We start from the raw sequence: 14,916 nt of genomic DNA, 5'->3' as shown, positions 1-14,916 counted from the left end.
AAACCAAACCTGACCAAGTCAGGACAGATAATATTTCCACATATATTAACCTAAAACATTATGAGCAAAACAAATTAGTATTTTAAAAACTTCATTATAAAACCACAATCAAGAAGCCTACAGTGACACTGATGCATCGAATGCTACGCTAGATAGCAGTGTTATGTTCTTCCACAGTGCCCTTCAACTGAGAAGCACTAACTAGGCTTTCCATCAAAGCTCACTTCTGCGGCCCTTGTCCAAACTAGATATTGCTTTCTTTAACAGCCACTGTCCCGTGAATCCCTGTAAATAGATTAGCAACACAGACCGCAGTTTATGCAGTTTCAAGACAACAAAAAAGACTTTTTTTGCAGAACTTGTAATGAATAAGAACATAGAACAGCTCTTCATACACCATTTGCAGTAGGTGAGGAAAATTATGATACTTGCCACGTCTATGAATCAGAAGCCTAGACGCAGGCCTTGGAAATTAAGTTCCTCATCTAAGCCTGATGATTTCATAAAGGATCACATACTTTCCAAACTTTAGAGATAAAACAATGTTAAATATTAATATCTCTTTTGTTACTGATGATAAATCTGTCTTTACTGAAGTACAACCAATAGAATCCACATGCCCTCTTCCGCTGCTCTAGAACAACACATTTTATGCATGTTCCTTGTCAGCTTCTATGTCAGGAATTAACTGTAGAGCTTCTCTGGCTCTCTAAGTGAAGGGTATCTGAAAGCCTAATCATAAAGCGAAGTAGCTTCAAGATGCACCTGTAATCTGCAGTGCAAAATATATTAGAGCTGAGTAAATTATTAGTATCAGAAATACTGATACTGACCAATAGTTTCACTTAGTGAGACCAGTATGCACTTTAACTCTGCTTTACATTGGAAAATGGCCCATTTACATCTTGTTGCAACAGCAGGTTTTGGGGAGGCAGGGGTTTGTTTTGTTTTTTTGTTTTAAAGTAAACTCTCTACAATGAAAATCTCAACAACAGTGAGCTCCTGATCTTCCCAGTCTAATTCGCCTCTCAGATAAGCAAATCTATTGGTACAGGATAACTTCTTAGTCATCTTTGAAGTCTCCAGCACACGTTCAACTCCATTTCTATGTCATAGATACATTCCCAGCCTATAGTGCTAAGGACTTCACCAGTTCACAAGAAACCTTAGCTAGCGTTGACTACCAAGGGGATTTGTCAGTTTAAGTCTTACTCACGCTGTACCAATTTTTAAGAGCACACTCTTCAGCTACGAAAGAGAAAAGCTGAACCTTCAGAAGGACAAGGTTAAGACCTGCAGCAAATTCCATCACAGGGGAACACCACTCCTGCTATCTTAATCCTGTGTGTCCTCTCTCCCTGCCCTCCCAGACAATTCTGATCTCTACGATACTATCAAAAAAATCTACTCCTCCAGCTTCAGAAAAGGCTATCTCTAAAACAAAACATAAACTGAGATGCCAGATGATTTTTTATTACTAATTTAATTTCATTTTAAAAGTCTAAAAATAAATCAACCGCCTTACTTTAAACCTCCAAAAGTAAGCTGATAAAGCTCTTCAAAATAATTTACCTTTTAAACAATTGAAATACTTATTTGAAATTAAAATATGTTTATTTAGTTGGAAGTATTATAGTGATTTCAAAATTATTTACAAAAGGAGGACAGTCACTTCACAACAGTGAAAAAACCCATGGTGCATATTAACATGCACATCCACATATGGATTTTACCTCACCAGCTACTCCCTCTAAAAAGTATACTAACCATATCAATTAGGCCTGTCAGTACAACCAAAATTTTGTAAAGATGTAGTAAAACAAAGCAACAGACTGTTTTCATGGCAAGAACACAGACTACTCTGTTATTAATTATGCCAGTGTAAAAAGAAAGAAAAAAGGAAGAAAGAAATCAAGAGATTAAATACTTGAGTTTTCATAGAAAAAAACAGACATAGAAAAAAAACCCCACAGTTTGAAGAGAAGTTTTCCTTTGAACTTGCCAGGAAAAACAAACGAGAACTATCAGCATATGGATTTGAGAAAAAGAGCAATGTTGGTATGGTGACCAGACTGGAGGTTCACAAAAATATCTTGTCTTTAATTTCACGCAGCTTTTTTAAGATATTTATTTTTTTTGTATCAAGCTATGTTGCAGCACTGCTTGATAAAAAAAATAAAACCCACCACCACAAAGTCCTCTGCCTGTCACACTTCCGCTTCCTCAGTAATGTAAATGATAATAGAAGAAAGACAACAACCAGAGAAAACGGCAGAGATTAGAGAATCCTACCAGCGCCTGCAAGTAGGGCGTTTCCCACAGTTTACTCCCTCCCTCCCCAACAAAATTACACCTACAAGTAAGCAGACTCTAGCAGGGGGCCAGAGCTGTGTTGTTCTGCAGCTAGTGACTCTGCAAGCACTCGCTTCCCACAGGGTTACCTGATAGAGGGGTCCGGCTTCCTGACAGCAGCCAGCCAGACCACACTAACACTCAGCGTTTGCTATATACAACAGCAAATAAACCATTCCAGGGCGACGGATGCAACAGCCTCACGAGCCAGGCAGACGCCAGCCACACTTCCCACACGTGCTCAGTGGCTCCCGCTGACCTTCCCTTTGCTACCTCAGGTAGGGCTCAACCACCCTTGTTCCCCTTATCCTCACAACTAGCCGCAACCCTAAAAAGAATATTTTAACAGTGGGATAAAGAACATAAAAACAACCTCTAAACAGTTTGAACGTAGCCCCTGCCCCATGTATGAGTTGCAGAACCCTTACAGACCACCTGCATCTCCTTTATGCAGCACCTGGTGCTAACAGAGCCTCACCACAAGGGAGGGCTTCCCGGGCACTATCCCAATTAGCACCAGTCTGCTCAAGTATACGTTGACATTTTGCTGCAGACTGAAGGATGCATTCTAGAAGAAAAAGTCTGAAATAGTTTTGGTGCAGGCACCTGACAGGCTGACTCTGTGCAAACCAACTCAGAAATGCAGCGCAGGGAAAGCCAGCCTAACGCCGCGCAGCCAAGAACCAGCACGGTACAGCGCTGGAGCCAGTCGAGGTTCGCTCCCTGGCACCACATGGAAGCTGCTGCACAGCCTTTTGCCACAGCTGGGGGTTCATGCTGCGTTTGCCTGCGTTTCCTAGCACTACAGGGCTAGGGATAAGTTTTGCAGCACAAAAATATCATTTCTGTAATCCCACCACATCAACACCTGTAAAATTAGTTTAATCAAAGCACGCAATTTTCAAAACAGGGATTTATCTATCTATTTCACCAGACTTTCTCCAGCATCTCCAAAAAATAAAGTAAGCATTATCCCAAACCAGAGCCAGCAAGAACTTCATAACAGCTGTTACAGTTAGCAGTAGTGTTTTGGCTCATTCCTCCCTTCCCTCATAGTCATGTACAATATTTAAACAGTCAAGACGAGCTCCTCTCACCTCTTGAGGAAGTTCCAGCTTAGACCTGTCATCCAGCCCGTTAGAGTGCAAGCCCATGAGGTAAGGGACAGGAGCATCTAGAAAATGAAGGAGGGATGCTGGAAGGATAGGAACATACACATGCTGCCACTGAAACGGAAACATTAGTGCTGTGATGGTCTCTGCCACAGTCATCAGTCTCTGATAATCTGAAAAAGATCAAGAAAAAAAATTCTTTCACAACCATTTTTAAGTAAATGAAGAGATTTAAGTTAAAGACATGAGAGCTTGCTTTAAAACAGAAACCACAAAACCCACTACTAGCTGAGCGGCATGTTAATGAAAGCCCAGACTTGTACACCCAAGCACATTTTGCTGAAACAACAAAAAGAGCTCAACGCAAAGTAGGTCATTTTACAAGTCATATGGAAATGAGCAAATTGAGTCTCAGCATCCATTAAGTCACCTTTGCTACCTATAGCAGAGTTACCAGGAACACCGGTTTGAGTATGGAAGCAGTATTGTCATCAGTTAAGAAACACATCGGAAATAATTTCTCTTCCCTGTGCTTACGGCTTTCTGTGGAAGCCTTGGATGAAACCCAAGGCATCTGGTATGTCTCAGATAAACATTTTTCAAAAGAGCATTTAAATGTCTATAAAGCATGCTGTATAGTAGCCAACCCAACAGCGCGACCAAAATAACTGTGTAACAAATAAGAAGCATCAGCTTCATTTATCCTTCACAAAGTGCGAGCAAAGCCTCAGTTCAATGTACCAACAACTCATCTCCTAGAATTCAACAGCAGTGCTAAATGCACCTGTGCCACACGCACACCAAAAGGTCTTTTCACTCCACAGCTGGTGGATGGAGCAGTTAACGCTGCAGTATGCTGGGCCAACACCTCACCCTCCTCTTTTGTACTACGGAACCATCTTTAAACATTTTTTCCGATCTATGCACTGTAAAGGAAGAGGCAACACCAGATGAACTCGGGGCATGTGGTCTAACACAGCCGCTGATTCCTTTCGAGCTGTCAGGCTGGACTAAGTATAAAACAAGACAAAACAATTCCTACCTTCCATCAAGCTATAAATACAGTACAAATTAGAAGCATAGGATGCCTTTTTCACTACTCAGCAACAATATCCAATTCCAGCTAGGAAAGGGAGGGGGAGGGGGCAAGTAGGAGGAAGGGAAAAAAAAAGTATCTGTATCCTTCATATGTGTGTTGGGGTGTGGGGTATGCATGTCTCCTAACACGTTCATAAAACTACAGAGAGTATGAAACTGGAAAAGACACTTGAATGCACAGGTTCAGGTGCTGAGGTTTCTGAAGCTGTTGCACACTGTCGCGGAGTGCAAATGAAAACTGCAGGAGTAACATCTGTTCTAAACAAATGTTCTGGAAAAAAATTAAGCTTAACTGTGTACTTCCTAAGGTTATGGCTTTAATTCTATCCTTTAGCCATCCTCCACTCAAAACCTGCAGACAGCAAAAGACAGGAGCCAAGAAATTAAGTTCCTGGCATTCATGATAAATTTTGTTTGAAGATAGAGTTGTGGAGTTTGGGGTCTGCAAATAGTCCCACAACCTAAGTGGAACTCAGCACAGGTTTTGCTAACACCAGTCCTAATTCTGCAATCTAGGCTTTTGATTTTTCTTTTGAGACCAAGCTCTGGTGGTGGAAAAGGTTACTGCACAGAGCTACCTGTCACTGCCCCACAACAGATCTACCATGACTGAAGCCTTCCAAACAAAACAAGAAAGAATAGCTTAAGCAGTTTAAAATTTTTACTAAACGCTTACTCTGACTGAAACACATTAGGGAACAATTAACCAACATCACCAGCATCACTCCACCTATTCTGCCTGGATACCAGTTTCTGCCTACACAACTACTTACTGGTTTGCACCTTTAATCACAACCTGACTGCAAAGAACTGATGAATTAATGATAAGCTTTGGGAAGAAGAATCCATTCCATATCCTATTTTCTTCAGCTTTAAAAGGAACTTTAAATGCAGCTATAGATATACAAACATTCCAGCTGGTTTGCACTCAGCTTGTTTATTTGAAAGAACAAGTCTCAGAATAGAAACAGTGTTTTCCTACTACACAACACCTCCCCTGTCTAACACTGCTGGCTAACTCAAATAGAGCTTCTCCCTCTGCCATTAAGCTAACTTTTGTAATTAATTTGAAAGGCTAATACTAAGTAACATCAATAATTCAGAATTTCTATCCACTCAGCAGCTACCTCCTGCAAATGAGTTATCTGCAAATGCAGCTCTCTGATCCTGGATATCCACACAGCTTCGGCCATTCCCAACTATTTGGCCCACACGGTCACAGCACACAAGGAACAATGACTACATTCTGCAGGCTTTATGCAAGCCAGGAGCTGCTGGCAAAAGACAAGGCCAAGGGCAAGAAGCCTGAAAACATAAACCAAAATAACTTGCATGTTTTCTTAAGTTACACCTATGCTGAGAGGGTACGGAGTTACTTTCATTTTAAAAAAGAAGCGAGCAGCACACACTTCTCATACCAAAGCATTCCATAAGACTTAAAAATAACAACAACAACAAAAAATTTGAAAGAGGGACGAAGCACTTCAGTAGTGGTCTTGCTCTTGCTTTGGAAACTGGAATATGCTTTTTCTGGTGCAAATGCCACAGTCTTTTGGCCTTGTGCCGTACAAGAGCACTGGCAGGGAAAAAACAACATACCACTAGTGCGGTATTCGTTTGGGAAGTACTTAATGATGCAAGGAAAAGAAAATCCACTGTTTTTTAACATGGCTACTGAAAAGCACAGAAAACCACCAATTTGTTCTCCTAACCAATTACTGTACGTAAAATACCTTACCCTTTAAAGTGTGTATGAAGAGTTATTTATGCTACTATTTATCTATATCTAGTCTATCTAGACATTTTTGTTGATCTGTAAAAGGCAAGTAAATCCAGGAAAAAGAAGAATGGAGGGGTCTTGGGTCTGGAACAAGAGGAGCAGGATGGGAACAAGGTGGCACTGTAAGAACCGTGATTCCACCTCTCCATTCTACCAGAGAGAAGTCTACCAAGTGCCTACAGAAATTCTCTGATTTGGCCAAATTTAAAACATGACATGACCACACTCTGGAATATTTTTTTCCTTCTAATCTTCCTACTTCACAGTTCACAATGAAATACTGTTGTGCTTGTCAAGTAATTTCCATTCCACATGCAACTCCCATATTGCTGCTTTGAGCAGAGAGTCGCCCCTACAGTGGTGGATCATTACCACAGACAAGTTAGGGCATCTTCAGAAAGCATATGGATAAACCAGAAAGATGGGCTACTTGCCAGGATTAAGCTTCTCGTTATCCTGAAGGTGAACAGAAAGGCACAAAATTTTATATGCAATCCGTATGGACGGGCAGCATGCAATGCAGTTGAGCCATCAGAATACAGCCTTCCCTAAAGGGATTGCTTTGGGCATGCTGTTCATAGCAGAAAGCGTGGTGTAAAAGAAACATTTTTTAACGAATTTTTCTGAGCACAGCTCAGAGAAAACATACATTTCTTCAATTGGGCCTTTCACTTAAAAAAACAAACAAACCTGTAACTGCAGTAATAACAAACTGGTTAGTACAAGCAGTGGGTCAAAGTGCCTCCTGTTTGCATTTACTTCTGTGATTAAAGATGCCTGCACCAAGCAGCAAGTTCCCTGAATCATTGGAGGCATAAGAAGAAAAATGTCCTATCTATGAGATTAGAGTTGGTCAAAACAGAAACTGTTTAAGATCACAGTCTGTGGCAGTGGCACATCACACTTCTCCTTTTATTTTTTTTTAGCTGTTTAGAAAATCATCATCTCCAACCAGATTTCACAGCTGTCTAAATTCAGGGCGCCCTTTTCAGAAGAGCTCTAAGTGCTCCACAGAGATAAGGAGTAAGTCTATTTTACAGATATAAGAACAACATAAATTGCAGGAATACAAACCAGCTCCCACAGGATGACCTGTGAGGGCACTACTGAAGGCCTCCAGCAACACTGTCTCTCTGCCGAAGTTCCTCAGCACTGGCTCAGCACTAGGAGCAGTTTCAGATTCTTCACTGTCTTACAGGCACCTGCATTCCTCTAACACTTTTTCACACGAGAGACAACTCTCTCAAGAGGACAATCAAATCGAGGTATTCATTCCCTACATTTGGCTTACACTGCCTTACACTTAAAGGCTGTGCCAATATAGTGGGACAAAAGAAGAATTTCCAGAGGCACAAAGTCAGAAACATGTCAAAGGAATCTTAAAGCAAAACACATTCACTGCCAAGTGAAGTTACTCCTATTCCAAGGACTGACTGCAACTTAAGATGCTAAAGAGTTTCAGGAAGAATTTCATTTGGCAGCAAAGTCCTCCAAGAGTTTTGGTTGGTTTGGGGTGGGGTTTCTTTGTTTGTTTGTTGTTTTGTTTTTTTAAAACTAAATCTTACAAGCGAACCCTCTGATCCTGACACGTACTGTTCTAAATCTGAATCCACCCAACGAATATTGCAATCTCGTATGATCTAGGAGAATGAGAAACGATCCCAGCCACCTCAACTGTTACAGGTTTGAGCACCAAGAGATTTAACAAACCTAAAAACATTTTTAAAAGTTAAGATTTATATTCTGAAGGACAACCTAGAGCTCACACTACTACTACATATGCAAGAATTTGAGAAAGCCCTTACAAAAGTTCAACCAATTTCTGAGTGCACTTAGAACAAAGTGCACCATTAGCTGTATCTCCATTCAACATTCCCTGTTAAACAGCAAAAAAAGTTAGTCAACCATACAGAACAAAGAGCAGACTGTATTAGGAATATTTTCCAGTTAAAAGCAGAACAAAAGAAAAGAAACAACAAACCCAGACGTAAAACGAAAACAAAACAAAAGGAAACCAGTAAGTATCAATAATCAGAACCTCAGTCACAAGTTCCATTTTCCTATTGATATCCTTTTAAGAAACACAAGCCATCACTTTACTAAAACAATTTTCTAATTCACTGCCATGTAGAAGAAAACAGAACGTCCCAGCAAAGACAAAAACAGAAATTACAGGAAGAAAAAGCTGACTTTTTGAACTTCAAAGTATTTCACACCCCCATTTCAAGTAATATGAAAATAGAGTACATGAGTATCAAAAGCATTTTAGAAGAGTCTTCAACCTGGTCGTTGGCAACACCAGCAGTACGCAGTAACTTCTGTTATTATCTCACTAGGAGCTCTGAAAGTATTCTGAACATTAGCAAACTGCACCAAAAGGCTGTAAACAGGATGCAGATTAAGCAGCCCAGTATTCACAAATTTCAATGCAGAAAAGTGATACCGACACCATATTACTTATTATTTGATAAACAGATGTTATTTCAGCTTAATTGCTGCCTATCCTCTTTCAAATCAAGCTTCATCCACGTGACTTCAGCAATAACTGTTTCAAGGCCTTAACAGAGATTTGGGATTTAAATTCAGTTAAATAAAACTTTTTTCAGATAATTTTATTTCAAAGTAACAACTGAAATGTGACTTTGGGTACTCAACGAGAAAATTATATTTGCATCATTAATTCTTCTTTGGAACCCTATATAACTAACTGTATCCTCTCAGACTGCATGGATAGTTTGCAGAGGTAGGAGGGAATTCAGCTAAGCAGCTGGAGAGGAACATGGGAGAAGGCACACTACCCTACCCAACAGCACATTTCCAGAGACAACAATAAAGGGGACAGTCAGTCCACAAATACAGGAGATTATGCAAAAGCCCAAGTTTTAAGTTTAGGTGCCTAAAACCAGGAGCCAATGCAACGCTCTCTTTGCAACTCCAGTTCTTTTCTTGACATCAAAACCTGCACATAAATCAGCCTGACTGCATTAGTATGCCAATGCCACTTTAATGCAGCTGTTCTGTTGTTTGTGTGTTTTTTAAAATTCAAGAAACGAAAAGACCCTGTGCCAGTACAACTACAAGGTAAGAAAACAAAACCCAAGTACTCACGCTGTGAATAAAGCAGTATCTGAAATTCCAAAAGGGCACAGGTAAAAAGTTGAACCACATTTTCTACTCCAAGCAATTCAAAAACTTCTTTAACTGGAAAATCAAATAACGGTAGTTCACTGGTGCTTGGCCTCTGGCAGATAACTGGTCCATAAACACCTGAAAATTTTAATGACCTTCCTGCTGGAGGAAGAGGAACCTCATAGAGAATATTGTAGATGTAGCTTTCTAAAGGTAGAGGTGGCGGCTGAGGTGAAGTCACTGCTTGGTGAAGTTGTTCTAGCACTTTCTTACAAGCTTTCATAAAAGACATTGGAGTAATCAAGCAAATGCACTTTGAGACATAGAGTGTGTCTCTGCTGATGTCATAGGAGTTAAAACGCTGTAGCTTTGAAACAGAAGTGCCATTGCAGTCTCCAGTGCTGCTGCAGCTATCTTTGTCGTTTGTGGGTGGAGTATGAAGAATGTCATATTCAGCATTGTGCATATGATACAACGTCTGCATTGCACTGCAGATCTGTTTGCTAGTAACTTCCTCAAAAAACGTGAGAGAAAATCCAAATGTCCGTGAGCCATCTTCACGAGTAATAATAAAAGAGTGGAACTGAGGTTCTCTGGAATCTGCTTGTGTCTTGAAAGCAAGCCCTTTAGGCATACACAGCTGCAAAAGAGGGGGGAGAAGAGATAATACCAATTAATACACACTTTTCTCTCCCCTTGCCTCCAGGAGCATTGGTGAAAATAGGATTTAGAATCCACAGATTGCCATCGTATTTCACTTTAAATTCCATTAAGTGTTAACACCTCTGTACAAGAAAGTAATATGCATCTAAATCAGAAAAACTAAAGGAACATATTAAAATGGCTGTATGCAGTTTCTATTGAAACCCATAACCATTTTGCTACCAACCTCAACTGGAATAAAATAATAGAATTCAAACTCAGACGAAGGGAAGTACTTTGGTCACCAAGCCCAGAAACTTAACAGAGAACAGTTCTATGTATTATCTAAATTAAGAAACTACACCACATTCTATTAAGCAGAAAAGTCATGCACAAAAACATTCATTAATTGCAGACTAACTTTGTTTCTCTACCAACTCTCTAGAATCATAGAACAGTTTGGGTTGGAAAGGACCTTAGAGATCATATAGTTCCAACCCCCCTGCCATGGGCAGGGACACCTTTCACTAGAATGCAACAAAACAGTTGTAAAGGAACAAAAAGACTCTCCCAGGCAGTAATCACTTAGAAGTTTTAAGTTAAATTTCCTTTAAAAAAGTCCCAATTAAATGAAAAGTTCTTTTGAGCCTGCACAATTTAGAGAAATCCACTATTATTTCCAATCTATAATAGACTCCACATTTTTGTCAAAGAAAACATAGATGAATGCCTTCAATTGTTAAGGTAGTCTTTTGTCTTAAAAACATGTGCCATTAAGTGATACTGACCATTCCCACTGCATCCTGGTCAAAAGGGTTCCATTCAACATTCTCAGGATAGCGAGCAAGAACTTTGGATTTAAATGTGCGTCTTAATGGAGTCTGTTCAAAGTTCTCCCCTGCAGGCGAATGAAAAATACAGAAGTAAATATTTCATTCTCTCTTTAAGCTCAAATAAGGCCAAAAAGCAGGATATCAGCAGGTAGATGTGAGGATAAGTGAATTATGCACATACTCCTTGTAAGAGAAACAGAAAACGCAAGACAGTTAGTTAGCATATAATCAGACAGCAGATATTAGCAAGGATTAGCATTGTAACATTTCTGTATCGTTAAGTATCTGTGCTTTTCTTTAAATGTGGCTGCCTTGAGACTGTGGTCATGACAGCAATTCTCTACACTACTATTCAGATATTTCAGATTCTTGTTAAAGCATAGCTAAAGCATCAGTTTCAGTGGAATTTTGTTACTAAAGAAAAGCACAAATAGACAAGATGCAAAGACAATGCAAGTTTAAGACAGACAATACAAGTGGCATCACTTAATTTCTTCAAGACTTAGGAAAAAAAGAGTATCCACCGTCTATTACAAGAAGTTAGCTGTGAAGAAAAGAGTCTAGAAAGTCAAAAGATCAAGAACCACATAAATGCCCATGAAGACAGGGTATCAGATGAACAAAGAATTGTGCTTTTTTTTTTCCCCACACTTTTTCCTTTACCTTCTGTTGCACTTGAAATGAAACGGCTGGCACCATCTCGGGTTTTAGAGGCCTGTATATACTGGCATAAAGCTATATAACAAATAAAAACAACACTGCATTATAAATTTCATACTGTCGTCTGTAATTACGTAGCTAACACATACCAGTAAAATAACAGAAGTATTCTATAGAGAATTAGCATGCATAATAGTCTACTCTCCTAATACGCTTTTTATACATACACAACTTTATACAAATTTCTCATTTCAGGTACGTAGTTCTTGAAGGAGATGATCAGTATGTAACAGAAGCTCATAGTTCCTGTATACACAACCAGAATACCGATGCAGCAGTAGGAATTACCTGCTGGTGAAATGAAAAGGTTTACATGTTAAACTATAAAATACTCCTGAAGAGCAGATGAAGAAAATAACCCCCAAAACAAGACCATTTCAAGGCCTTTAGAAGTCTATGAATTTAACTGGCTCGGTCCGATTTTTCACAGATGCTATCCCGTACATGTACAGTCTTGTTTATAAGCTCTCAGATCTCCTCCAGAGCAATGATTGTTCATTGTGATAGCACAGAACTTTCTGCAGAAAGTCTTCTGAGCATGTGTAGTTGCTTTAAAAAAAAAAAAAGCACACAACTACGTATCTTAAAATAAGCTTAGCTATCTTACTAGAATGCAATTAGTTAAATGAGCATGCAGCTGTTGACAGCTGCACTAACAATCAGGCACAACTGCATGAAATCATATGCTCTAAATAAATGGAACTATTTCAGCAACACCTGCAAAAGAGAAAAAACACTTCAACTCCTCACTTGTTTTCTTACATGCAGCAATTACATGGCAATAGAAATTGATTTCAGAATTGGTTGGGTTTGTTCTGTACTTTTACAGTAATATTTAAAATGTTCAATTTCTAAGCCAACTCAGAATCTTCATTTCGTGTATTTACTTCCACAGAGTAGCCACACACTGAGACAGTTACAACACCGCCTATACACAATAAAGAATCTAACAAACACATTACACCAAACAAAACTTTGTCCTTTGACAGCTGAGAAGTCACATAACTCTGGACTTTGTTTAAACTAAGTCTTAAATATTACCTCAAACAGGGAACTTACCCTGAATCAGGACCTAGGACAGGTCTCAATACCCAAAATATTCACATCTATTTTGCTAATCCTCTGGGTTTTAGCACTGAAACTGAGAGGGATTGTGGTTTTTTCCTCTTTGTCTGAAAAATCACAGGTCAGCTGATTTTCATACAAAACCACTCAGCTATATTGTTTATTACTTTGTTCAATATCATTGTTCAGAGTGAATAAAAAGCATATTTGGGAAAAACTAAAGAAACACGTATAGAGAGGGGGATAGTTAGGAAAAACCCAACACAACTTCATTGAAATATAACCATCTTGGGAATGAGCAGAATCAATGACAGAAATCATAACAGCATTTCTGCAAGAGCTAGAAACAATCTTAAAAGATGAAAATAAGTATTTAAAGAAACTTCCAATCTCCCAGAAAGAGAAAGAAAAAAGGACATAATGACACATCTCTGTTCACCAACATACACTCAAGTAAAGACAGTCCTCTGTAAAAGAGGTTTCAAAAATAAGTCAGGAGATTTAACATACCTATTTTTATAAATATTTTCTATATTTACATCTGTGCAGATGATGTAATGTCAACTTTTAGGTAACTGAGGAAAAACCTCAGACATTTACTAAGCTGTTTTGCTCCTGTTGGGCTTTTTTCTTCCACAGACATAAGGGAGAATATATCTGAAAGCTAAATTTTCTCATGAACTTGGAAACCACACACCACAATCATCGAGTTCACCTATGTGCAAGGTCACACATGTTTTGGAAAAAAAAAACCAAAACCCACTGTGACTTGAAGACCTTTTCATTAAGACGATTAATATTGCAGAATACATGATGCTGCTCTTCCCTTCTGATTAAAAAAAACCAAAACCACCACTGAATGGATGCTTATACTTTTTAAGAAGCCTTGCCCCATCTCCTCCCAAGAGATATTCTCTCCAACACACACTTAAATTTTTTTAGACCTGAAGTCTGCTATAATTTAATGAAAGTACAGAAATTGATTTCTGGAAACCCACCAAGACTGATCCAGACAGAAACATAAGGCAACACTTACACTCCTTCCTGTAATTCATCAAACCATTCAGCTGCTGCACAGCAACTGCTCTTGCCGGAGTGCCTCCATATTACACTTCTTTCCCAGAGCCATGCTGCTCTGGGTATCATATTTATCGTGTTGACTTCCACATGAGAGTGATGCTCATTTTATCTTTCAGAGCAGCACAGTCTTCCATCTTTAGCCATCTCTTTTTTTAAGACCCTTCACGGTTGTAACAAAGGAAACCAGTGGACCTTCAGACCAGTGATGCCAAAGATACTGACAGGGCAGGGAATCTCAAGTGACAGCTCACCAACAACGTCTGGCAAGTTCAACCCAGGAACACAAAGGTGATCTGTGCAACTCCAGGATGTTGGCCACCTTGTTTTCTTGCTGTTGCAACTAATGAGAACCCGAGCACCAGCAAGTCCATTGCCTAAGCTCCCCCTTCAGTTCTCCCGCTAAGCAGCTAGTGGGTGTCACTGGGTAGCCATCAACAGACCAGGGACCAGGGACGGGGAGAATCCACAAACGTTATTTGCTTCTATCCAGAGCTAAAAAGCAATTAACCCTAAATTTCTAAATTTATGATCAGTCAGAAGCCTCAGACACAAACGCCCTGCTCCAGCAAAATACCAACTGCAGCAAATCTCCAGCAGTCAAAAATAACTCATGGTTTCAAAATCTGTCCGTGTGAATGAGCCATCTGATTAACTCAGCACTAACTAAAATGGTTCTGATAAAAATACTGAAGACAAGTGCAGGTTTAACAAACACAGGAGACAAACCACAGCAAAAATGGACAAAGTTTTATTCTAGAACTGAGAAGATGAAGACGTTAGAGAAGATAAATTGATAAAAATATGATGTATCCCACAGTTTCAGAGTGAGTAAGAGTTCCACACTTCATGATTATCAAAGAACTGCTACCGTCAAACCATGCTTTTCATAGGTTCCTCTCCTCTAGCAGAAGTGATGGCTAGAAAGTACTTTCCTTACTGATCCAAATTACAATTAAAGAAGTCCTCAAACATGATTTCTCTGTAAATAATTTTTTTTGTGCAAGTTCCAGGTAAAAGGGACTCTTTTTATTTATTTTTTTTTTTTTTAATGGAACACAGTGTCACCTGCTAAAGACTAAGGAGGCCTTTCAAAAATGTTTGATGA

The 14,916-nt window shown here is 39.3% G+C and overlaps 1 protein-coding gene across 13 annotated transcripts in view; it reads right to left on the bottom strand.

Moving 5' to 3' along the window:
• DENND5A (DENN domain containing 5A) overlaps nt 1–14,916 on the bottom strand; it is a 70,878-nt gene that overhangs the window by 39,049 nt on the left and 16,913 nt on the right. For 9 of the 13 annotated variants that reach the window (XR_008824241.1, XM_056353692.1, XM_056353693.1 and 6 more), the window contains exons 2-5: nt 11,610–11,681; nt 10,902–11,011; nt 9,451–10,111; nt 3,450–3,637 (exon numbers count right to left, since the gene is read on the bottom strand). Coding sequence is in view for 12 of the 13 variants with exons in the window: in XM_056353692.1 (XP_056209667.1) it covers nt 3,450–3,637; nt 9,451–10,111; nt 10,902–11,011; nt 11,610–11,681 (1,031 nt within the window). In the remaining variant the exon portion in view is untranslated. The remainder of the gene's footprint in view (nt 1–3,449; nt 3,638–9,450; nt 10,112–10,901; nt 11,012–11,609; nt 11,682–14,916) is intronic. The other 4 variants (XM_056353694.1, XM_056353704.1, XM_056353702.1 and 1 more) reach the window with 2 other exon arrangements.

Source organism: Falco biarmicus, chromosome 10, assembly GCF_023638135.1.
Source record: "Falco biarmicus isolate bFalBia1 chromosome 10, bFalBia1.pri, whole genome shotgun sequence".
Classification (NCBI taxonomy): Eukaryota; Metazoa; Chordata; class Aves; order Falconiformes; family Falconidae; genus Falco; species Falco biarmicus.
The sequence above is the reverse complement of the archived record's forward strand: the minus strand, read 5'-3'. Positions and strand labels throughout refer to the sequence as shown.